Below are 25576 nucleotides of genomic sequence, written 5' to 3' on the forward strand. Positions count from 1 at the left end.
AGTATATTCAACGTAAATTTATGCATTAAAATACATATTAATAAAGCTTTTACTCTGATCAAAAACTTTTAATATTATATTTCTTTTTAAATTGTGTCTAAACTTACAGTATACATACATTCAATAAATCGATGACTGCAATAACTAAAAACTAACTTACTCGTATACTTAAATATATTCATAAGCATATATACAAAGTGTCACCAGCAGCTTTGGAGGAGGTAAATATATTTTTTTTATCTATTTATCAATACTTCAACATCGACGGAATACTTAAAGAGTAAATTCGTAACAAACAAAGCAAACAAAGCAATAATAATATTTTTTTTAATTCTAATAGTTTGGTGAGATGATAATAATCTGTATGTATTTACCTTTCCATAACAACGGGGTTTAATATTATAAATTAAAAACCTTAACAGTTAATGTAAAATAGCTTCTTCGATAACACGAGAATATTAATGGAATCTTTAAATAAAATTGAATAAAAGAGCTTATTACGAAGACGTGAAGCCATTGTTTTTGGTATAACGATCACTTTGGCCTTTTATCCACGGAAATAAGTTCACCGACTAAACTGAAAACGAATGATAGGAAAAAAGAATTCTTAATTAATGCTGTGCATAAGATTACACAGTCTCACTCTATATATATATATTGCTTTCATTATTGTATACATAATTATCTTCAAATACAAAACAAATATTAAATGCACAACTCATTATTGTTTTATGTCTATGTTCAATGGAACATTTTTATGTTCCAGAACGTTGCTGAACGTCTCCCTGTTATCTTTGAGAAGTTCGTTTTATTTCAGCCATTACATTTCCCAGAACACTCCCAGAACACAGCTGATTACTGTGACTTATAAGGTATTTGTTATCATCCTCGTAAAATTTATGATTTTTTCAACATAAATGACAAGATACTGTATACGGTTTCATTATTTAAAGAGAACTTTTTAAAACTAAGCGTCAGAAACTACTTGCTTTTATATCTATTGGATATAAAAATTATTTTATATTAAAATGACAATAAAACTTAAAAATATATTTTCAACGGAGTATGAAAAATAAATGTACTATGGTTTTAATTTCTCTACGTGGAACCACGTTTAATAAATTACAGAGAAAAGGAATACCGCAAAGGTTGAAATATAAAATTTATCATTTTTATCTCTTCGCTTCTTAAGTATTTATGTCATGAAAATTGAAATTGTATTCTAATGAGCACTTAAGATGAAATGGATTTCAGCGGAGTCAAGGTGTTGACTGACATCTAATTTATTACACTGGAAAAAAGAATTTCTCGTCCGATTTCATTGTTGATAACCAATTAGATTATTTGAACAGATTTTTTGAAATTTAAATGGGCAAAATTTCAAGAGTTGTCTTAAAAACTTTGCTTTTTAATATGATATCGAGATAGAATTCATTTGTTCAAAAATTTGACGTGGAGTATTTATTAGGTTCATACCATTTAAATCCTGTTGTAATTTAAAATGACAACTTAAGTGTTATCTAGGTATAAATGACAGCAATGCGTAAAGATGCTTATCGAGGTCAGGGTTGGAAACCTGAATTGAACTGCTGCCAGCTCTTTTAAACTCTCTGTTGTTTTGATTAGCCTGTACATTGTCGTACAACCTCTAAGTAATATATACACCCAATGCTTCGCCTATCATTGCTCTGTGTTTATTCGTTTCTAGTCCTAATCATAATGTTAATAATAACAGTATTCTAAAGAAAAACATCACAGTAAATTTCATATAAATATTTGATAACCGTGAAATACTTAAATTAAAGCAAATTTGTCTGTAAGCAAGCCAAATAGAAGATGACAACTCAAACGTGGTAAATTTAATGAACGAAAAATTAAACTACCGAAATATTCACGTCGTGGTTTTAAAGCCGCGAAGTTACTTTCTTAGGACAATGACTTTTAACTCGAACGTGAGTATTTTCAGGCTTAAAATATAAACAAAATAACCCCTTATTTAAAACGTTGTACTATGAATCCATCACTGTCACCTGCACACCTTCAGTGGACGTTGTTTTTAATAAAACCCTAAATCTGTTGTTTAGAACATTATGCACGTTCTATGGACGGCCCATTAATTTTTGGAAACAATCAGATGTTTCTGATGGGAGGCATTCCTGAGTCGATATAAATCATTATCTCGATTTATCTATACTTATATTTTATATCTTTTATAAGAACAAATATTCAGTGAATATTATTATAGTCCTAATATATTATTATGTTTGGTTTAAAATAAAAAATAATAATAATGTACACATATATATCTACGGTCATGTTAAGTGAGAAATGTAATTAAGGACGCTGTTTGGTAATAAAATGAGGTTTCTGAAATCTTAACCAATGGCATATGAATAATAAAATTAAAAACATGTTGCGGAAAGTTATGAAAAACTATAGACTTATATAATTACTAAGAAGTAAATGTTAAAACCTAACGATCATAACTGTAATACAAATTATACCTTAACAAGGTTTACATTAAATAAGATTCTTTAGAAAATCTAACGATGAAACTGTTTACTACATAAGATACTGTGAAGAAAAGTAAAGAAATTAAGATCGGAGCGAGCCCGAGGTAATATCCGGGTTGCCTACCGACATTGAGAACTCTTCCCCCATTTGAAAGATGACACTTGTTTCGAACATGGCTCTTATACTACGGTGAAGACTAGAGATATATCTTACAAAACTTCATATATAAAGTTCTATTTTGTCTGGTTCATGTGTATTTTATTATAAAAAGGAAAAAAAAATATAAAACGGGACATGGTTGAAGACATTTTGACTGAAGCTATTATAATTTGCATTATATTTCACTTCTCGTCTAGAGTCCACAAATATAAAATCTTAAAAGATCCGTATAATCAAATGAATATTTACCTTCATCAAAATTTATTCGATTTTACAATTATTAATAACAACACAAAATTTTGCAACGTGTATTTCAATCCACGCGGAAATTTTTAATTAATAAACCATTGCTTCACCACGAAACGTGGCTGGGGCGAACTGAGTAATACAAATATAATTTAATTATTAATAAATGAGTATAACAAATTACATAACCAGACCACGGCGTTTATGTATAAAAGGCTTCTCTAAAAGACGTGCAAAATTGATTCAGTGGATAAAATTATTTGATATTTATAATAATTCAACCAAGATTTTAATATTTATCGATAAATTTATCATAGATTTTTTTATTTTTGATTTGTACATAAAATAATCTCTAGTAAAAATTATCATTTTATAGAAGAACTTCTAAACATAAATACGCAATCTGTCCGACAAATTGCAATGTTGTGTAGCAGAGCAGATTTAATCCCAAGATTTTCTGAGTTCGTCTCAAACAAAAACAAGAAAACAATGTTTTAAAATTTCTAGACATTTTTCCGATGACAGATTTATAATTAAATGTCACAAAATGTATGTATCTTAGTTATTAGCTTGGTTCTTTTAAAATTAAACAGTAAACAGAAAATAAAATCTACTCAGATCTGACTTATATATTTTCGTCATGTACCAATATTATTATGTATGGCATAAAAGATAAATATAAGTGCAACTTGCCTCAGCTTTTTACTGCTATAAAAGGTGTTAAAATTTATTGAAAATCTGCAGGTAATATTCGAAATGCCACCCACTATCAGTAAAAAGTAGGACGGCAAAGAGCTATGCCATTCATCTTGAACAAAAAGACGAGCAACAAAAGAACACCACATACTACCTTATACATTTACGACAACTTTGACGGTCGATTAAATCAGACTACGCGGAATTTATTATTTCCTAAAATAGTCTCAATCACCAAAGTATTTAAAGTTTTGATTGCCATTTCTTAGTTCGAGTGTAGTAAATAAAAATATTGGTTTCACAATGAACTTCTTACAACTGATTTGAAGAATTCTGCTAGATTCATAATGGACTAAAAGGTAATGTACAGGAAAAGTAAACAGAATAAGAGGCTCGTCGAGTGGTCTTCTTCAGAGAACAATTTCGTTTACGCAAAGTGACAAGTTTACGTAACTTGACAAATTAATCATGGGACAGGAAATTAAATGATTCTAGACAAGAACTCTGACATTATTTATATACAAAGAAATAAAAAATACGTTTTCTTTATTTTGAATTAAAATTTTGTGTGATAGTTATTAAAAATACAAACATTTTTGTTACATCAGCTCTATTAAAGCTAAATAAAAAGTTAAATTATATTTAGATACAATCCTTTATTATATAAACAGATGGTTTCGATAAAGGTCGGAATTTATCAGGCGACTAGATCTGTATTATCTGGAATGGAGGAATTCCAATAATATTTCACTAGCCATCCCATAGACGGGGTGGGAGTAAGTATCGAGCGATAAACTGTTAAAATTTATGTTTATAATTGTTTATCCTTGAATAAATTTACAGGTAACTTGGATTTAATTACGTAAAATATAGATCAAAATAAACAATCGTATTATACAGCAAAAAAAAAAAAAGAAATTCTATTTTAAATTTATTTCAAAATATAATTATTTTTATGTTTTCGTACACTTTTATGTCATCTAAAATATTATTGCTTCTCATTCTATTACATCTCTTTTTGCACTGGCCAACGTATATCCTGCCACGACATGGTCTCGGCGTCTGTCTGGTTGTGACGTGCCATTAATTTGGGTGTAAAGTCTACCGCTTACCGACAATTACCGAATTACCGATCGGTAATCTCTTCATGGATTTCACATGTCGCACCACGTCACACGTTTCGCAGTTCATGCAGAGTTAATTGAGTAAAGTTCAGGTTCTGTGTAAATTCTGTTATATTTGAACTGTGCGTGTTAAGGTATCGGTTATAGAATTAAAAGCAAATATTTTGTTGTCTACAAAGAATAATGAAGGAATTAATGTTCATGCAAAATGCGTATTTCCATATGCATTGTGAATACTAATGGGAAGCAGGGATATATTCAATATATTTTTTAATTTTTCTTTTAGTAATAATTATAATGTTTTCATGTATTTTTTATATATTCTATACCCTGAAAGAAGACATAATAACTTTCAGCTAAAGTAACACTTTTATGAAAATATAATGATTTTAACAAAGAAGATTATAACCCGAGTATGATATAAAAATCGATACAAAGAGCGTGTAAACTTAAAGTACCTATTTTGAAGAAGTACCTTTTGAAAAGTATCTTTTGTACCTTTTGAAGAAGAACAATATAAAGATACGATATCTGAAAGTGTTAACTGTTCTTGTAATTTTCATTAGTGTGGGTCTCATTTTGCAAATTGAATATTTTAGCAACTCGAGTCCTGAACTATTTTAAATGGTGCATGATAAAAAGCTGCAGAAAAATTTAAAAAAAAACGAACACATTAAACGATCCTCTCTTCTCCAGATAGAACAAAACATTCAATTTCGGATCAAGCGCTTTTTATTGAGTCAATTCTCCAAAATTTCGACTAAAAAACTCTCGTTATATTTTAAACCTTACTTTGAATGCCACATTAATTTTCAGTGCTCCGTTAAAGTCCGATTTTATATTTCGGGAGGGGTACATAAAACTTTCCTTTTAGCTTTAAATTTGAATGAAATTTAGAACAGTTCTGTTTAATTCCTCTGTATATGTATTAAAATACCCAAATCAAAAATGAATCAACAAGTTTGACCTGAACAAATATGTACAAACTATCAAAATCCGATAAATTAATCCAGGGACCCCATTAAATTCTAATCCCTCGCATCAGGGATTTTGGGGACAGCTTCATAATGAAAAAAGGCTATCCTAACGTTCAGATTCAATTTCCAAGTTAAATTGTCGATGGAATGAATAGAAATTAATACAGTCTAGTAATCTTTAACATCTTCCAGTTACATCGACGTCGTTAAAAAAAAACCACTGAAAGGGTAAATTGTATAACGGGGTTAAGGAAATTTCATTATTGGATACCTTTGACATTATAGACTCAAGGAAATGGTTATCTTAGTGATACCTTCGTATTTCGACCTATATTGAAACATCACAATAAGCATAATATTAAATTCAAGCACGTATTTGGATAGAATTATACTATTTATATTTAGATTCATACCGAATTTAGTACGCAACTTCCTTGCGTCTTATCAAATTTCAATGAACTTAAGTTCAGAAATAGAACAGCAATAAGAACACACACAAATACACAATAAATAATCGTCACATGATGAAATCTAAGTTAACAAGAAATAGGATTTACTTATTTCTTTAATAAATCGTAGCGTGAAAAATGTCATATAAATAAAAATATTTCATTATCAACATAACAATATACAATGATAAGTAAACACAACCTTCAAAGGGCTTTTATAAACTTTTTTGTGTTACGGAACCTGACCCAACAATGCAGGTGGGAAATTATACAGGTGAAAAGACAAGTTTGTTACTTATGGCTTTGATAAATTCTATTATTTTATAAAATGTCTTTATAATACATGAGCTTCGCTATGTCTGAATCTAAAAGTATTCTTGACATCGTTTCTTTATTAATTGTTAAAATTTAAATCAATTTTAATTATTAAAATATAGGAACGTCAACAACCAAGGGTCAATTAAAAAATCCTGCCATGCAGGTACATCTATCAGTTCCTTTAAGCTTAAGAGGAGAGCCTGGTCAACCTGTTTTAAAAACAGTATGTATCGTGTTACCCCTTTTTAATGAAAATGCTTTCATATTTCTTTATTGCAAACACTATTACTGTGTGGGGTAAAAATATTTCAAAACTCTATAAAAAATAAATATGCCCTTATACGTAAAGGATAAAACCTTTTCTGAGAAAGGACTTCTTTGTGATACCCAAGCACCCAAACATATACCACATCTAATTATATTGGTTTCAGTAACCTTAAACCCTGAACCAGGCAATTTTAAATGAACGAAATCCCTTAAAGCCTACAATAACGTGAGTCATCAAATAAAGTTATTGGCCCCCTCGGGTATGTCTGAGAAGGGCTCGTCTCCTTTGAGACCAAAGTCCCCTTTAAGAATAGTCGTTAGATACAAACGCATATAAATGTACAAAACTCCAGAATTATACCTTTGTTAAGATTTTTTTAAAAAACCATCGATGTGGAAACTGGGATTTCGTTCATTATTGCTCCTATTATTATTTTTGAGACAATTTTAAATATTATTGAGAAGTAACGAGTTTTTGCTTCATTGATAAAACGATGCATGGATTAAATTAATCGTTTAATTTTTTATAAAATCCTATTCCAATAAAAAACGATTTGATGTCCAACACTGCGCTGCTTACATGTGCGTGGGTGGTAACTATTGCAATTTTCAAGCTAGATACAAATCTAATAGAGTTTGTTAAAAGGGTTTATCCAATTCTCTTACAATCTTGTTGACTTTAGGTTAGAGAATTTTATTTATACATGTGCAAGAATATTAATAACCTTTATTAAGGTAACGTAATAAAGCATTATTATAGTTTTTTGGCTCCATTACATATTATGTTGAGAGCTTAATTGGTGCTCAGTTCAAGCCCTTTTTATATCATGCTATCATCATATTTCTTGGTAGCAAATAAAGTATATAAGAACACTTATTACGATTGGATTTACTCGTTTCGAACATCACTGTAGTGAAGGAACCGTTTAGTGAAACGTAAGAAGTATTTTAGCGACCTTTTATAATTTAGGGTTTGAATTATAATTAATATATTGCTTGATTCTATTCGAATTTAAACAAAAAAATATATATTTTTTTTATTTTTTGAAATATAAGACCTTATTTTAGATTAAATCTAAAAATAAATTTATAGAAGATTATATTTTTAACTAATAAAATTGTATCTTATTATAATGAATACACATTTTTTATCTCATAATTAAAATAAACTTATTTTGACTTAAGTTTCATATTAATTAAAAAAGTAATACTTTATAATAATTTAATTACAATAGGATAGTTATCAGGATATAGTAATACAATTTTATATTAGATAATACTTACAGTAATTCGTATAGTTTGTGCGGCAATAACTTTTTGCGATATCGCGGATGGGGAGGCTGCGTACACGTGCGTCCGCCTCGACTGCTGAAAGCGATCTGACGCATGAGGGGTATCCGATCACATTTACATACGGAAAAGTGGAAATTAATTTAATGTTTCATGAAATATTTCATTTTGCATAAATTTTCATCATTATCATTTTTGTTTTATGCTACGTAAATCGGTTTGTATATGTTCTACGTAAACATCTATTCCATTTTAAATCTAGGTATATTCTGATATTAAATAGTTAAAGATACAAAGACATAAATAAAAAAAAAAAAACTTTTATTTTATTATACGTCACAATTTTATCTAAATGAAGGAGCCTTCATCTTAACTTTTAAGTAGCTCTTAAGTGCTCGTATACTGATGAAAGACGCCTAATTTAGGTTAAAAAATAAAACGTGTAATTACGGACAGGACTGGGTGTGTTATAATTACATATTAACAGTTAGACATTTTATTATAATGCCTTGGATTTAGTTATTGTATGAGGTATATTGTTATGGAGGGGATATGTTATTCTTGTTATGACCATAAGGCTTGTTAAAAGATATTAGCAATTATATCTGTCAACTCTAACCCACGGGGTTCCTTTAGTTTACGGTCTGCGAAACTCGAATTGGTTATTTACTGTTACTGTACAAAATGTCATTTAAACTAAAGCTTTAAGCCAGGTTTAGAGGTCTGGACGGACGAACGGTGTCTGGATTAATACAAAACACCTGACAACTTACCAGGTATAGATGCATATCGTTTAAAAGGGAGGCAAGTTTAAGGTAGTTTTTAGACAACTATCGAATTGTTTAATAATGCGGATGAAAACTGACGTTAGTAATAGCAGAAATTAATGAGTCATGACCCTGATGACAAGAAAATGAATTTCGAGCAAATTAAATTTTACTTTTTTAATTTTAATAGTAATTTAAATTAAAAATTAGCTTGGATGCGTTACAACTCTTTTCATTTTTCGTATTAACTGGTCTTCAAGGTTTTGGACGACGATTCTTTCCGCAGCTGCGTAAAACCTGATGAGTTTAAAATTGGAAGCCATTGAAGCTGTTGGTACCATTATGTCTTTCCATCATTAACTGTCGGAATCACTGGAATAATAGCTTTACAGCTGTCTAGGGGAGCTGTCCACGTGTGTTCACTTGAAGGACTTTTAAATATACAGGCTTATTTTCATATAAATAAAAATATACATATCTACAGTCTAATATTCGATTTGTTTTTTGTTTCTACATGATTATCATATATATCTACGTATATAAGGTGATATTTGAATATTATAAGTTATTGTTTCATGTTCTTTTGGTTATCATCTTGCATGGAAAAAGATCGCTAATAAAGTGAAACAAAAAAATCTGAATTATCTTGAAATGGAGATTACAAAAATATAATAAAGGTTTGATTGATATCGATAGCAAAAGTATACTTATACGTTTTTTTTTTTTTTTGGGTTTTGTTATAAACATTTGACAAATCATACCTTACAAAAGAAAGATGGGATACTTCTTTCCCGCTTCGCCCAGTTACCATTTTTGACTAGAGGTTATGCAAGCTGTGGACACGAAGGCCACACTTATTGTTTTTATTTTTTATAAACGATAACGATTCATGTTATGTGAGGTAGGATGAAAAATATTATTGTAGTGAAACCCATATATCAAAATTTCTTTAACTAAATTTTTACATAACTGTAGAATCTTAAATTTTCGTTCTTCAGTTCCTTGGTATCAGTATTCTTTTTTTTTCTTCACAAAGCGACAAATAAAGTTATTTTATTTAAAATAGATCAAAAGCAACAAATAAACGTATTTCATAACTTATCGCTTAAACATTGATTGAAATACACATTTTTTTTTAAATCAGCTTCTTTGGAATTAGCGTTACGTGGTGAGTTTATGAAAATATTGTAAACATAATGGTACTTGATTGTTAGATTCCATCCACTAAATATAAGTAAATATACTAAATATTTATGTTAAAACGTCTGTTTATCCCTTGAACACAGTTGTTTGCTGAGCATAATTTGACAGCCAATATTTGCGTAGGTTTACGGAGCATCAAGACTATATACATATATTCGTATGAAAAGGGCCTATTTTAACTCTGCCAAGATTACAGTAACTGCAACACTTAGATATAATTTACACAAATTTTCGGATATCGTGATTTAAAAGTCGTATTAATTTCACTTCGCAGTAAAATAATACTATTCATTAGTGTCCCTACCGGAAAATTAGTGCTGGGACAGTTTCGAAGTGCTTGCCGCCAGAAAGACAGCGTTTCCGACTCTCTGTCGCAGTACGCTCATTGTAATCTATATCAACTCGATTTAAAGAGCTTCTCAGTAGCTTTTTAACAAACTTATTAAAACTGATATGTTCATATCAATAAGATCAATGATATATAAGTAATATTCATTGAATTGGTATCAATTATTGTGATGCCATAATTGCACATATCATTATTTTGATTACATCGAAATATCGATCTTGTTGTCGTTTAGTTTGAAACTAATTAGCTCTTAAAGATTTTAAAAATATTCAACTGCATTTATTTTCTTCTATATAAGAATAAGGGTCAGAAACATGATAAATGTAATCCATGAGTAGAGGTGTATGTACATATATACCTAAATTTTTCAACAATTCTCTGTCTATAATTATAAAATGATACTGAAAAAATTCTACATGCATCTTAATTCTATTCAATTTTATTAGATGTAGTATATTATCGTTGTAATAAAGCGTTTTTTATGCTTTTATATTATTGTGTAGTTCATAGATACATTCATTAATTTTTAAGTCAAGCTCATATATTTGATCGTTCCTCTAACCACATTATTATATATTATTATTAAAAAAAAAATACGGAAATTGTTATCTTTTCTATCTAGTCTTAAACTTGCCAATTTATATACAACTTATAATTTAACTTCATATCACAATTTTCATTACAGAAATGATATTGAAGTTATACGATGTATGCACCTAACTTTAGTCTCGCAAATACAGACTTTGATTATGTTTCCCATATGAAAATTCAATTATGGCAACTGAATATTGTATTGATTTCTTAATATATTTTGTTTAGGTGTCACAAAAGACATTATGAAAATCCAAATATAGAAATAGATTCTTAGACGGGGATTTTTATTCGTGGGTTTAATATTCTTTAAATCCAATTAAATGGGCATGGGCAGTCCATAGTATTTAAGAATTTAAAGCAAAAATGTCGGATGTTACATTTGATTACCTACTGCTCTTTGCATTTGTACTAATATTACCTTCATAATGTTCGGTGTAGTACTGTATATTGGCCCTGACCTCTTTTAAATAAATTTAAAATTGTTATGAAAATGGATCATATTATCACTGGGTATACAGGTAAATGAAAATTAACTCCGAAAGTATGTACATATTTTAGCATAATACATACACTGAGAAGGATTAATATCTCCATAATTATTGAATATATGAATTCTAGACTAGTCTGTGGATTATTTTGTATATTTAGACTTTTTATTTGGATGCACTACTGTAATATTCTGACAATTATCCTTAATACGGTTAATATTATAATAATTATAGAGTTGGTTTAAATTTTATATATTATATATTTAATAATAATAAACTTTTATTACATCATCTCCATTTTTTCTTTCCATCTATCGCATGTCACATTACAGCCAGCCTTAAATATTATGGATATGTTTTAACATCCTCTTCCTTATATATTTTCGTACCTTCCCACGTACATTCAAATGAAAATGTATGGTTGGGTATTTTGTCTGCTATAAATTTTCCATTATCACTTCAATATTCCAATATTTAATTTTAAATTGGAAATTTTAATATGGAATAATTTTCCAAAAAATTTTCAATGCATTGCTATTATAAATGCATACCTTTATTACTTCAGCAATGTAAGATCTTGTTAATATTTTACCAGAGGTTTCATTGGCGAAAGGAATTGCATGATTTTTACTCAAGTTTTTTTAATGCGTATACATAATAAATCTCATTTCATTTGTTACACTAACCTATTTTATTCGAGGGGACTTCTTATAGACTCGTTAAAAATCCAATATCCAAGTGTTCAGGATCTTACGCCCCAGGGACTGGTTAACGTCTAACTTTACGCATGTTGTAAATGAAAAACCAAGAAAAGATTAAAGTAATCCTGTTTGTAGGCGCAGCATGTCTATGCTGAACATGTATAAAAACTGATTGATATGAATGTACTAAAATTAATTGCCATTCACCGAACTCTTATACTCAATGCATCCAATGTTTTGAGTTTCCAATTTTATACGGAATTTAACTATCTATATAGAGATTTTTAAGAAAAAATACACTATTAAAACAGTTAGATAACAGAGTATATCTATGATCTACGGTATAGTGATGTGCCGAGTGATGATTTATATGAATTTTTATGAGCAAATTTTATTTGCTGGATAAACCTGGCTGGAACGAGTGCGCAACAAAAATAGAATACGAAGTTCTTTCAACTTCAGAATTGACAATATCACATTGTAAATTTTTGTATTTTTGTGTATTTGCAGCTATTTAAGAACTAGCCTAACGAAACTGTACTTTTGCCATGAACTGTAATGATGTTTTAACAAGTTTTAACTATTTATATACACAATCAAGAAACGTTTTCATAAGATCTTTAGATTTACCAGAGGGTTGGCTGTATCAGTTCCGACAAACTTTGCTACGTAAGTAGAAATAATGATTTATTATTCTATAATTAGATTTAATAGGTATCAGACATATTTTAACAATAGAAAAGAGATAACAGGGTTGTGGATTATTGTTAATTTCATTTTAATGCTTGATTACATTTCATCTAACAAAATCGTATAACGTCTTGTCTTATATATATTATTTAGGTTTAATTTGCAGTTAACTAAAGGAGAAAAAATGATTGAATTGGAGTTACCTGTTGAAGGTGTTTTAGAATATGAAGATATAGGTAGGTTTGCGGACTAACTATAATAGTAAATAATTTTTATATCCGTTTGTTTTGGTTAGTTTAAATATTGGCAATATTGCAAATTCACTTTTAGTGCGGGTACAGACTACATATTATATTCATTCTCAAATAGACACAAAAACGTCAAAAAGAACACGAAGTACATATTCAAAGTATAACATATGTTTCAAAATTCCAAATACATAAAAAATATTTTTTTTTTTAATTAGATACATAATTAAATACTCAAGTACAAAATCAAATGTATTTCTAAACTACACCATATTATATCAAAGTATGAAAATTGACACCTGTCAAGTAATAATAACCGAATACACAAAAAAATTGCAATTATTTAAAATGGCCGCAATTGGAATGTGCGAAACCCCCGGCTGTAAGTCAATTGCACAACTACAGTGTCCAACATGTATAAAACTTGGGGTGCAGGGATCTTTTTTCTGCAATCAGGAATGTTTCAAGAAGTCGTGGAAGTCACACAAACTAATCCATTCCTTGGCGAGTGAGTGTTTATAGGTTAGGTCCGAAAGTTCATTAAATAGAAGTTTTATTGTGTTTTTGTTACAGAAGGTGAAAAGACAGATGTATCTGGTATTGAGTTCAATCCTTGGCCATCTTACAACTTCACGGGGAAGTTGAGGCCGTTTCCTCCGGGTCCAAAGCGCACTGTTCCCAATCATATAGGGCGGCCTGACTATGCTGACCATCCAACCGGGTTCCCGGCGTCGGAAAATGCCGCAAAAGGTTCCGGACAAATCAAAGTGCTAGATGATGAAGAGATAGAAGGAATGAGGGTTGCCTGTCGCCTTGGACGAGAAGTTTTAGACGAAGCTGCAAAGTGAGAATCATTTCCATGTTTTAAGAGACTCAATTGCGTGATTAATTATGATTTCATCAATACTATACATGAATATGTTTTAGAGTTTGCGATGTTGGTGTCACAACTGATGAAATTGACAGAGTTGTACATGAAGCATGTATTGAAAGAGAATGCTATCCAAGCCCTCTAAATTATCACAATTTCCCAAACAGCTGTTGTACTTCAGTAAATGAGGTCATATGCCATGGAATTCCTGACTTGCGTCCGTTGGAGGTATGAATTTTTAGAGAAATAATTTTTAATAGAATTTCATGTCTTTAAAGCAGAGTTTCCCAAAGTTGGCGACAACACCCTTTGTGTTGCAGGCTTAAAATGTGGTGGTAAAAGCACTAGAAAAAATGAGTTCATTGTAGAGGCCAGAGGTAGGAAAACGGGGGGTGTTTATAAATTATTTATTCACAAGGTGGCCTGTGTACAAAATAAGTTTGGGAATCCCTGCTTTAAAGTTGTGTGGTGAACTGTTTTTATCTTATTCAGCAACAAATATTTCAAATGGCAATAATGTCAATATTGAGTGATATTGACAGTTTGTAAACATTCATGGCATGTCTGATTAGAGTTAATGTTTAACAGGATGGTGATTTATGCAATGTAGATGTAACAGTCTATCACAGGGGCTTCCATGGTGACTTAAATGAAACCTTTTTTGTTGGTAATGTACCGGAAACATCTCGAAAACTGGTACAAGTAACTTATGAATGTTTACAAAAAGCTATAGAAATTGTCAAGCCCGGAGAGAAGTACAGAGAAATTGGTAATGTTATTCAGAAACATGCCCAAGCGAATGGCTTTAGTGTGGTAAGGTCATATTGTGGGCACGGTATACATAGATTGTTCCATACAGCACCGAATGTGCCTCATTATGCAAGTGAGTATATTCTTTATATAAGATTGTGGTATTCAATAATACTATATTAAATTTGTAATATAAAGTGATGTACCTACATTATAATGTATACTTATCAAGTGTACTTGACATCATATTATTATTTAATAATACCAAGTATAAGTAATACTTAAAATAAATATATCATAGTAGGATTTATAGATGCATTACAACTAACTAACCCTTAAATTACAGAGAATAAAGCTGTGGGAGTAATGAAACCAGGGCACTGTTTCACTATTGAGCCGATGATTAACGAGGGTGCCTGGAGGGACGAACAGTGGCCGGACAATTGGACAGCAGTTACAGCCGATGGATCAAGATCTGCTCAGGTTTGTACATCAAATGTTTACTAGTTTTGTGGGTATAGTATATAGGGGTCCCTTAAACCTACACCAGGGTTGCAAGTCCCAGACACTGTTGAAGCTCTTCTCCCTGCGACGCCATGGTCCCGGCACCCACACGGTGAATCCATGGCATGCTGAGAGGATTCGTTTCTGTCGTCAATTGTTAAATTGTCAATTATACATGTACTTTGTCTTGATGACCATTAACAGGAAGTAATTAAAGAAATACTTCTTTGTTTATTGGAACTTTGTAAAATATACAATTTTAATGTCACTTAATTCATTGATGTGCAAGTTTATGTGAGTATTTGTAGAAATGTGTTAGTGTTGTAGTATTCATTAAAACTACATTAAATTTGTCATGTGTATTGTGCTAAGTAGCAATACTGAATGACGGAACCTTATATAATAAATGATCTGTCTACCTTATATTTGAAATCAATTATTTTTGTACACTACAAACTTTAACTAATACCAAACAAATATATGGCTATAATTATGGAAATATTTTTGTTATTAATTCACAAAATTTTTGTTACAGTTTGAACAAACTCTCTTGGTAACTGAGACTGGGTGTGACATACTAACAAAACGAGGCGTCGGCTATCCGTGGTTCATGGACCAATTAAAAAAACTACAATAGTAGTATGAAATATCCACTGGGAATTTTCTATGCAACATATAAATTATAAATTATTTTATCAATCTGTATAAACTCATAAATATTATATATATACCGTCCACAGATAATAATTTATCAGAAGCAATAATCATTGGTCAATTTGAATGAAGTTATGCCTTCTCAGTGGATTAATCGCAAATTTTGTAGTGGTTCTTAATAAATTTGCCTTTATGGAGTGTTATATTGAAAAGTTGTGTTTATAAATTTGGTTCTTTTCGTATCTTTATTCTCCTTTACACGATTTTTGTATGGATTTCTGACAAAGTTTTTAACGTTTACTATAAATAAATATAGGTACATTTGTTGTTTTATACACAAATTGTTTCTGATTAACAAAAGAGACAAACACTGAAAGTTGAAGGGTTATTTGAATTCATAATACATGAGAGTTTTTTTTTTACTGTCAATGTTACGGCTACTTTTATTTGGCGGGAAAATAAAGACGAATTAACTCGTATGCTCTAAATCTTTTACAACGTAATCTATTAACATCTTGATTAAAATTATATTTAAATTTTACCTGTGAAGGGAAGTGCAGTAACAAGAGATTGCTAGAATTTTACCTTAACATTCATTTGATAATAAATCTCTTTATAATTTGAGTTGTAATTATTCCTTGTTGATTTTTACTTGTACTTATAACATGTTGGAGTAGATAAATTAGTTTCGTTATAAAAAGAAAGAAATGAAACGATTTATATAAAAGAAAGAAAATAGATTACGTAGCCACGGTCAATAATTTTTATTCTTAGATCAATATTATATAATCTGTGTCGATGACTACGTAGTAAAAATCTAAAGCGTCAAGGTTGGAACATTAATGGACGAGAATGGTTCATCTGTATTATTAGTCATACAATTAAAGCACTCGTTTGATAGGTCTTTCTAACGTTTGTTATACATATATTGATTTAAAAATAAAGAATTATTTAAAAATGATATTTTATTTATTAACATTATAATTGTCAATTGAATATAATTTCTAAAAGTTAGTTTAATCTGGATATGTGTCAATATTTACAAATCTTTAAAACTATTTAAAATTACTTATATAAATAAGAAAATAAATAGTCTAAATAAATATATGAAATAAAATTAAGTTAGTTTTAATACAAAAATAAAATGGTCACTAAAGCCTAATGTCATTATTTGGTTAAATGCTATGACACAATTTAAAACACGTTAGCTGTCATCCACTTAATGATAATATTATTTTATAGTGACGACAATTTTCATTAAATTAAAAAAAAAAACAAATTTAAAGATGAAGTTGAAATTATGCTAAGCTTACTATATATATGTCTTATTCTTCATAGTTTTCAAATATAGGTACGTAATGATCGCTTCTAGACCTTAGTTTGAGACCGAACTGCGTTTCTTGTTCGAAGTCAGGATATGACTTCTCTAGGCTTTTAACATCGTCTTCTTTCCAGTCAACATTTGAATCTTGCTTCTTATTTGCATCTTTACTCTTATTACGTTTCATGTTTGTTAATTTAGTTGTAATTATTTCTTTCTGAAATTAAAAAAAAATATGTAAGTACATCATCTTAACAAATACGAGGTAAAAGTCGGAGTTAGTTCTATTAGGTTATAGGTAGGTACCTGCAATGGACTATCAATATAACTGGCATATACTCGCAGCACTGGTTCCCCGGTCTTATCGTCAAATATTAGTTTACTTTTTGGTGGAATTTTAGCTTTGACAGCTGTTTGTTTTGGTGTTGAGTCAGAAACCCTTTTCTCGGTGACGGCGAACAATTTCACTGGTGGTCTATTCAATAAACTAGCCTTTTCCTTATTGAATTCTTGATCTTCGCTTATTTTCGCTTCTACAAGTTGTCCGGCAAAAACTTCACCATCTTGATTGACTCTTGGCTGTTTATCAGTAGCTCTAAGTAAAGTATAGGCTACATTTAGAGATGAAGCTGGTTTTTCAAATGGTGACCCCAGAGTTAATTTGGACAAATCTTTTGTTTTGCTTTCTGTTGCTTTCTGCGCCAAAGGCTTAATTTCACTCTGTGTTGTTGTTTCTGCAGTAGAAGGAGTAGAAGTTGTTGTTGTGGTTGTCGTTGTTGTTGTAGTAGTTGTTGTTGTTGTTTGCGGTGATACTGTTTCATTTATCTTAACAGTATCATTCCTATTAACCATATTAGCTTCAGCGGCAGCTCTTACATCATTAATTGCTGAATAAAATCCATTTGCAATCACATTCCCAACACTTTGTCCTATTTGAGCATAGAATATAGGCGTTGTTTTGGCAGGTTCGGTGGTTGTTTCAACCAAATTATTATAAGTAGGAGTAGTTTGTGTTTGCGTTTCAGTTGGAGTTACATATGATGTTATATTTTCGGTAGTCGGTGATGTCACTTCTGTTTCTATTAAGTTTTCTGAAACATTCTTAGCGGAAAATCCTTTTGGTATTAAAGAAAACGAACTTTCCGGAGTTTCTCTTTGAACAACAGTTTTTTGTACGTCATTAGATACGAAAGCCAATGGAGTTTGCTTCCTTATTTCTTTGTTTTGCAACAAAAAGTTTTCAGTTTGTGATTCCGTGGGTTGTGTCTGATATTGTGTTTGCGTTTCTGGTGTGTAAGGAACAAATTCAGCTTCAGGAAATTGATGTAAAAATTGCGTTTGGAAATTCTGCATAAATAATGCATCGGGGGGGAAGAAGGCGTTTTGGGGTATAATTATATGATTTGGTTCCCTATTTATGACTTCTTGTTGATTTGATACCGTATGAAATCCCTACAACAGAATAAAAATAATTTATTTATTATGTTATACCTTCTGAAAACTTTCGTCGACTATTCTTTGTAATATCATAATTTAACAAACGTTTTTATCAAAATTATACAAACCTGAAATGTAAACTGCTGAGGGACTATTGATGATTGTTGTAGTTGAATGGCTGGTTGCGATAACTGAACGGGTAATGTGTATTTTGGAGGCAATTGTAAAGCTGTATTTTGTCGTACGATATTTTGTAAATCTACAGCTGATACGGCCTGTTTAAAAGAAAACAAATATGAAGTGTTTCTATCATATTATTACAATTGCTCATCATATTAATCCGATATTTACCGATGCCTTGGAAAATCCTATTGGCATATCAATTTTTGGGTTGGATTGATATGGTTGTTCAGAAAAATTTTCCGTCACTTCATACGTCCGTTGTTGCTTAAAATTATAAATACTTAATAGATAATTAGTAAATAAACCTACAGTAATGTATTGATATTGTTATTTACCTGTTCCTGTTTACGACTGCTGTCAGAAGAATCGATGACCACAATTGGTTTTTCCGATAGACTGAGATTAGGGGCTGGAATCGTGTGGATGGCACCTATGGTCAAACAAGCCTGAATCCATTGTCTTTGTCCACGGCGTTTAAATGACTATCATTCATTTCACAAATTTGTTATTTTATATCAATTATATGTATGCATACGAAACGTTACCAAAAAAAAAAAAATTTTAGATGTCCTTTAATCTTAGAATTGTTGAAATAAATATTTTTTTGAATGATACTCATAGGTATTGCCGTGAACAAATGACAATATTGCAATTCTGTGCTCAGAAATTGTGTTTTATAAATTTGAAATAGACTAAATAATAAAATGATTTAAACTTTAATTACAATTTCAAACATAATTGTAATTAAAGTATCTATATATATATATATATATATATATATATATATATATATGTACAAATATAACATTAGGTTATATATGTATATACTTACGTGCATCAAAAGAATAAACTATTAGCGTACAGAATGATTTAGAAGCTCTTGTTCAAGTTTTATATACAACTATAAAAGAATAAAGTGTTATAATTACTAAAATTGTAATAAAAATATATCTATCTCTTTTAAAGATCGTTCAAAATGTTAGTCAAAGGGTGCTAAAAATAGTGCAGTGCAGCTCAGCAAGTCAACCTGTACCATCAGCATGTATCACTGGAGAGGGCGAAGCTGATCTGATGAACACTCCAGGAGTAGGGCTTGTTAGGGTGAATGGTATACGAGTTGTCTTCCAAGGACCATACACGTTCCGCACCGGAGTAGGGGACACGTGCTTCATGGCGAATCTGAAAATTGTTATTCTTACACTACCTCTTTAAATTTTAAAGTAAATATTCGTTTGTTCAATTAGAGAGTCTTTTGAATGTTTTTTTTTCTATACCAAATGGTGTACCTTGTATTGTTTTATACGAGAAGATAAAATAAAAAATTTAGAGATTAACAAATAGCGTTAGAAGTAATTATCCTTTCTTGTATGTACCTATGATTGCTTGGAGTATTTCTATAGACGACGTACGGTGCTCGTCTTGTAGCACTTTGAATAACTCGCTGAGGGTATGGTCTCTGCAACATAACGCCTGGTCTGAAGGCTACAGGCGCTCGTAGTCTGTTCAAAGCTGCTATACGACTTACATACGCAGAATGGGACATCGTCCACAAACTTATGAGTAATATGATTATCTGTAAATCAATTAAAATTTAAACCTGAAAGCGGACATGTTATGTTTTATCGGAAAGAAACCTGGATTACTGTAATGTTAATATATCTTGTAATTCATATTTATCTGATGGTTTTTAGTGTGCAACGTTTTCTTGGATTCTGTCAATCATTCTACTTTTTATACGGACAATCAACATGTAGAAATTGTAACTTAATATAGACTCCGTTCGAACGGATATAAAAATAAGTTGCATTCTAAGATATTAACTTTTCCACAGCTGGCATGTTGTTTCTATTTAAAGAGAGAAGACGATGCCGGAACAAACGTTTTATAAGGCAACTGAATCATTAACTTCTGAGGTAAGAGTTTTGTACATTAAACCTAGAATATTAGATGCTAAAAGTGGCCATTTAATCTTTTTGCTGTAATAACTCTTTGGTTAGATAATACAAATCATGTAGGTAATAATTGTTATAGAAGTGTTGTCTATAGTAGAAAAAAAAATAGATTGCACGCTTATAACCAACTATCTTAAATAATCAGAATAGTATTCTGATGATCACATTTTCTTTTCAGGATCATTCAAGGTTACTGTCACTTCATTTCACTTTCATACACTTATTTAAGTGATATAATTGTTTCAATCATGCAACCGTTTCTCTGAAGACTTATTTCAGTGAAACTTTTACGAGTTACTTGGTTGTAAAGACAGTTGATTTTATTATTTGCATTAAAAATAAAATGAGTCAACGACACGATTCTAAGAACATTCTCAAAATATATTATAAAAGAGGTTTAATAGCCAACATTTGGAATTATATTGTAAACGATGTTTACGTAAAAAAATATAAAAGTTTAGACTACTTACAAGTCCAATGACTGAATTATGTTTATGGAATGAATAATAAATATAATAATAAATATTAGATAAGCGACATCGTTAAAAAATTATCGACGAGCACGTGATTGAAGAATGGTCGTTTAAAAAAAGTTAACGTAAAGAACGCAACTCTCGCAACTGCATGTCATAGTAATGATATAGATTTTTTTTAATAATGCAGTAAATGACTTATGTATAGACACGCCTTTCACTATGTTCTTCCTAATAGAATTAATTGTTGCTAAAACTTACATATACATCAAAGTCAACGATCTTAAAATTCGTGCTGGTTATAAAGTTTTTATTTAAATCTATTTAATGAAATAAATTATTTTCTTATTACTTATTTTCTTTTTCTGATTATCGAATAAAATTACTTATCATTTTTAAATATTAATTAATGCTTTACTACAACGAAATTAGATGTAAATCTCTAACCTCATCTTTCATGATCATTAATGTTAAAAACAACAATGGGCTTTAAATAATATAGAGGCCTTGTTCTGTTAGGAATGATAACAATAATTTGAAAATAAAGCGAGAGCTGAGAGAGCTGAGGGCGTAAAATTTTGCTATGTTGAATGATCATGAGATACCTATTTTCTAAGTACTTATTATATATGTATGTTATTATACCAACATTCTAAATAATGCTTGCTCACTTAATACATATTAATTTTGTAGTTTTATAAATGTCTCTCACACGTTATATTACGTTAAATATTTTTATACATCACGTGCAACAAATAAGCCATAACGTTAACGGTCTTCTGCAGTCTAATTGCTGGTCCGCTAGAGAAATTACCGCGATGAATTGTGTTTGTTACTGTTGTTATGGAGTATAAATTCTGGACTTACAGTTCATGTGGGACAAATTTTACTTTCGCTAAGGTTTCTTTATAAATAAACTAATTAACCTCCATAAGTTTAATTTTTACGCTCTATTATTATAATCAAAATTACCGGTTTTATGTTAACTTACGATAAAGAGATCGAAACTGATGCATACATTCCTTGGGCTTTATTGTAAAGAAATGCAAAAATTATCAATGTTCGTTTGTTTTCGCACCGCGAACTGACACTTGTATCGATACTATAATATTTTATTTAATATAAAATCCTTATATTCAATACAAATAGATTTAATTGGAGTATCCGAGTCTTATATTAAAATAACCGCTTTTCACTAAATGCTTATCGATGTAAACATGGCACATACAGATATTTTGTATATAGAAATATCTTCATAATTTTAGTTTTTCCCTCTAATTTCCAAAATCTGGCTACTTTTATTTTAGAAAATTAATCTACTTTTTATTAGGATACACAATAAAAATTACTATTCTCGTAATAAGTAGAACAATAAGTTAAAAGTGGCTAGCTAGGTTTTTTATACATAAAACAACGTTTGTTCTCTATGCATTTACAAAACATAAATCAAATTGTAATGATCGTTTCTCATGGGCATCTTAAATCTTTTGCAGTCAAAACGTTTATGTGTAAAATGCTATTTGTTGAACTTAAAAACAATGTTCGTATTTTTTTAAATCAATATACATATAATAACACAGTAAAAATCGAATATCTGTACATTAAATATTTTACCGAAAAACTGATAGGAGGCAATAAAGAAGAGTCATAGAAACCAAAAAAACAATTTTTGGAATTTTTATCTGTCTGTCTGTCTGTCTGGTAGGTTATAACTTCAAAACTACTCAACGGATTTGAACGCGGTTTTAACGGTTGGATTACATATAATTAGGAGCATTGTCAAAACTTAGTTTCGTCAAAATCGGTTAAGGGAAAAAGAAGTTATGGTCAATTTTAAATTTGAAATATATATGGTTATGCGAAAAGCGACCAACACGCAGGCGGAGCCGCGGGCAACAGCTAGTTTAAAATAAATCGATATCGAATCTGAAGAAACTGATGAGTACTTGATTTTTAATTAAAAATAAATAGTTTTAATATCTACACAACTAAGCTGCGACTGCGTGCAGTGATAAATACATAAATATTAAATGGATTTGCTGGTGGGTAATCTGTAACAGTAATAACGTTCTTAGAAATAAATTAATTGCTATCAGTAATGTACTTAGATTGTTTTAATTAAATGGCGATAAATAGTTATCTTTAAATGCAATGTGAAATCTAGACTGACCGGTCCGAACGATGGTGCTCTCTAGAGGTATGTCGTATGGAAAAGAAAACGCGTGTCGTTCCTGATATGTACTTAAGAAGTGCCTTACTTAGTGACCTACAACTGTTCCTGATAAATTTCACATCATACAGTCATATGTCAATTATTATAATTGTCGAATTATTAAAATATTTAATTGAGATGGAAAACTCCTCTCAAATATTAAATAAGTGTTCTTATTATAATGTTATTTTAAATAGTAAATTAAAATGATGCATTATATAATGTTATATAAAATAAGTTAATCTACACCTAACATACCTATTAAAGTTCTTAAATTATTAAAAAAAAATGAATTGGTGTATACCATAGACAAACAATATTTTTTTTTTTTCAATCTACATACCTTAATCATTTTATTCTTCTTACAAATGGCGGTAAAATTCAAACACAACGGTTATCTATCGCATGTTCATATTCACAGTCTATAAATCAAATTGTTTTTAACACAGGCACATAAAATAATAATAATAATCTAAAGTCTACGTCACGAGTCAAGGACAGCCCCGTTGGTGTGAGAGATGAAATAGGTCAGCATTTCATTTTATTTGTGCCCCACCAGCGGCGAAACCATGTAGTGGATCGTAATCATCGAAGTTAGACTCCATTTGGGGTAAGAGTGAGAAAAATATAACATTTTTCTACGGTACTTTATAGCTTATACGGAAAATGAAGACTTAAAAACTGACAGCTTACTTGATTTGGACAATGATTTAAATTGAATTAATGAAACAATAAACAGCAAATACTTTTATACACTAATAATTTGTTCTTATATATGATTAGTATGTGTCGTTCGTATACATGATTTGTATTAATTGTAATTACAAGAATAATACTAATTAACTATTAATTTCTGAAATGAAGTAACAATTTTAAATATACCTATGTTTTTATGTTGTTTCAGAATGTTGTTGTTGTTAAAAAAACCTTTCCGACAGAACCCTTACGTGGCACTGAGGTTAAAAGTTTACTTTTCCATCAAAATGGACTTATCTTGATATAATAACTAACGACCACACACTATTATAATCATAATGATGATGAAGTCCCAATGGTTTAGTGAGCGAAGTGAGAGTGTTAGAAATCGTTGAATATATCAAACATTTAAGTACACATTTTAAAAAATGACGTATAAAATTTATCGTGAATACTACGTAACAAATGCATGACAAGAGATTGTCAATACTTGAAGTGTATATGTTATTTCCCGATAAGTATAGATCGAACCACTGATAACACCCCAGCATTGGAAAGTCACTGTAATAAGCACCAGCAACGGGAAGCGACCAATGACTCGATTACAAAATAACTTCTTGCTATACATTACTTCCGACGAGTGAATTACGTCAGTATAAATGTATGTAATAAATAAACGAAAAAGAAAATTAAATGTCAAATTAGCAAAATACTTAAATGGTCACATATCATATAACAAAATTTGGATATGAATTGAATTACTTTAAGTGAATTTTTTAAATAACTAGCTGTTACCCCAGACTCCACCTGCGTAAAAAAAAACAATGAAAAAACTTTCAATCGCCCTATGCGCCCCGCCTTCCACTTGTTCTTAATAAAACTTAATTTTGAGATCGTAATAAAAACTGGCCTAAGTTACTCTTCTTAACATCAGCTATCTGTAAATAAATTTCCCATAAAAATCGAACCTGCCATTTCAGAGATTAGCCGATACAAACAGATAGACAGTAAGACTAAGATTGTTTTATTATGTTGTATGTACCGTATAATGATTATTTCAATATTATAAGCAGACGCTCTAATTTTGTTTCAATGTATAGATTTAAAGTTATCAAAATAAGTAAATAAGGACTTTAGGCAGAGATGTACATGTATTACAATTTTATTATATATTCCTTGAAATAATTTAAAGGAATAAAAAAAAATATTTTAAAGGATAACTAAGATTTCATGATGAGTTTTTTGCTAAATTTAAAAATGCAAATGACTGTGTAATTGACAGTGCACCGAAGCATTGGTTGCTCTACTTCTCTCTCTTAAAAGTCATGGCTTGGTAGATGTCACTTTTTGTGTGATAATTACAGCTTTCATACCTAAATTAAAGTACCTAGAGTACAGACTTTTACTCTTTCTGTGGTCCTGAGCTTTTTAATTACAATTATA

At 30.1% G+C, this 25576-nt stretch overlaps 2 protein-coding genes and 1 long non-coding RNA gene across 6 annotated transcripts; 2 read left to right on the top strand and 1 right to left on the bottom strand.

Moving 5' to 3' along the window:
• The first annotated feature begins 12622 nt into the window (after positions 1 to 12622).
• Positions 12623 to 16817, top strand: LOC116766850 (methionine aminopeptidase 1). 3 transcript variants are annotated; one of them, XM_032656977.2, is made up of 7 exons: positions 12699 to 12811; positions 12999 to 13068; positions 13654 to 13924; positions 14008 to 14179; positions 14540 to 14834; positions 15048 to 15184; positions 15741 to 16817. In XM_032656977.2, the coding sequence occupies exons 2-7, from the start codon at positions 13017 to 13019 to the stop codon at positions 15840 to 15842; spliced, it is 1029 nt and encodes a 342-aa protein (XP_032512868.2). In that variant the 5' UTR covers positions 12699 to 12811; positions 12999 to 13016; the 3' UTR covers positions 15843 to 16817. The 3 variants fall into 3 exon arrangements, with proteins under 3 accessions (XP_032512867.2, XP_032512868.2, XP_032512866.2); XM_032656976.2 differs by lacking the exon at positions 12999 to 13068 and having other exon boundaries at positions 12623 to 12811; XM_032656975.2 differs by lacking the exons at positions 12699 to 12811; positions 12999 to 13068 and adding an exon at positions 13383 to 13588.
• Positions 16818 to 16864: 47 nt separating this feature from the next.
• On the bottom strand, positions 16865 to 23907 carry LOC116767112 (mucin-2-like). 2 transcript variants are annotated; one of them, XM_061521623.1, is made up of 8 exons: positions 23781 to 23907; positions 20174 to 20373; positions 19834 to 19979; positions 19136 to 19209; positions 18969 to 19064; positions 18746 to 18892; positions 17487 to 18632; positions 16865 to 17397 (listed from the first exon to the last, which is right to left on the bottom strand). In XM_061521623.1, the coding sequence occupies exons 1-8, from the start codon at positions 23787 to 23789 to the stop codon at positions 17185 to 17187; spliced, it is 2031 nt and encodes a 676-aa protein (XP_061377607.1). In that variant the 5' UTR covers positions 23790 to 23907; the 3' UTR covers positions 16865 to 17184. The 2 variants fall into 2 exon arrangements, with proteins under 2 accessions (XP_061377607.1, XP_032513182.2); XM_032657291.2 differs by having other exon boundaries at positions 16866 to 17397; positions 19136 to 19230; positions 19828 to 19979.
• LOC133318962 (uncharacterized) lies at positions 23385 to 24353 on the top strand. The gene is made up of 2 exons (XR_009752680.1): positions 23385 to 23422; positions 23887 to 24353. It is a non-coding gene; the product is annotated as an uncharacterized LOC133318962 (long non-coding RNA).
• The last annotated feature ends 1223 nt before the right edge of the window (positions 24354 to 25576 follow it).

Source organism: Danaus plexippus, chromosome 10, assembly GCF_018135715.1.
Source record: "Danaus plexippus chromosome 10, MEX_DaPlex, whole genome shotgun sequence".
In the NCBI taxonomy this organism is placed as follows: Eukaryota; Metazoa; Arthropoda; class Insecta; order Lepidoptera; family Nymphalidae; genus Danaus; species Danaus plexippus.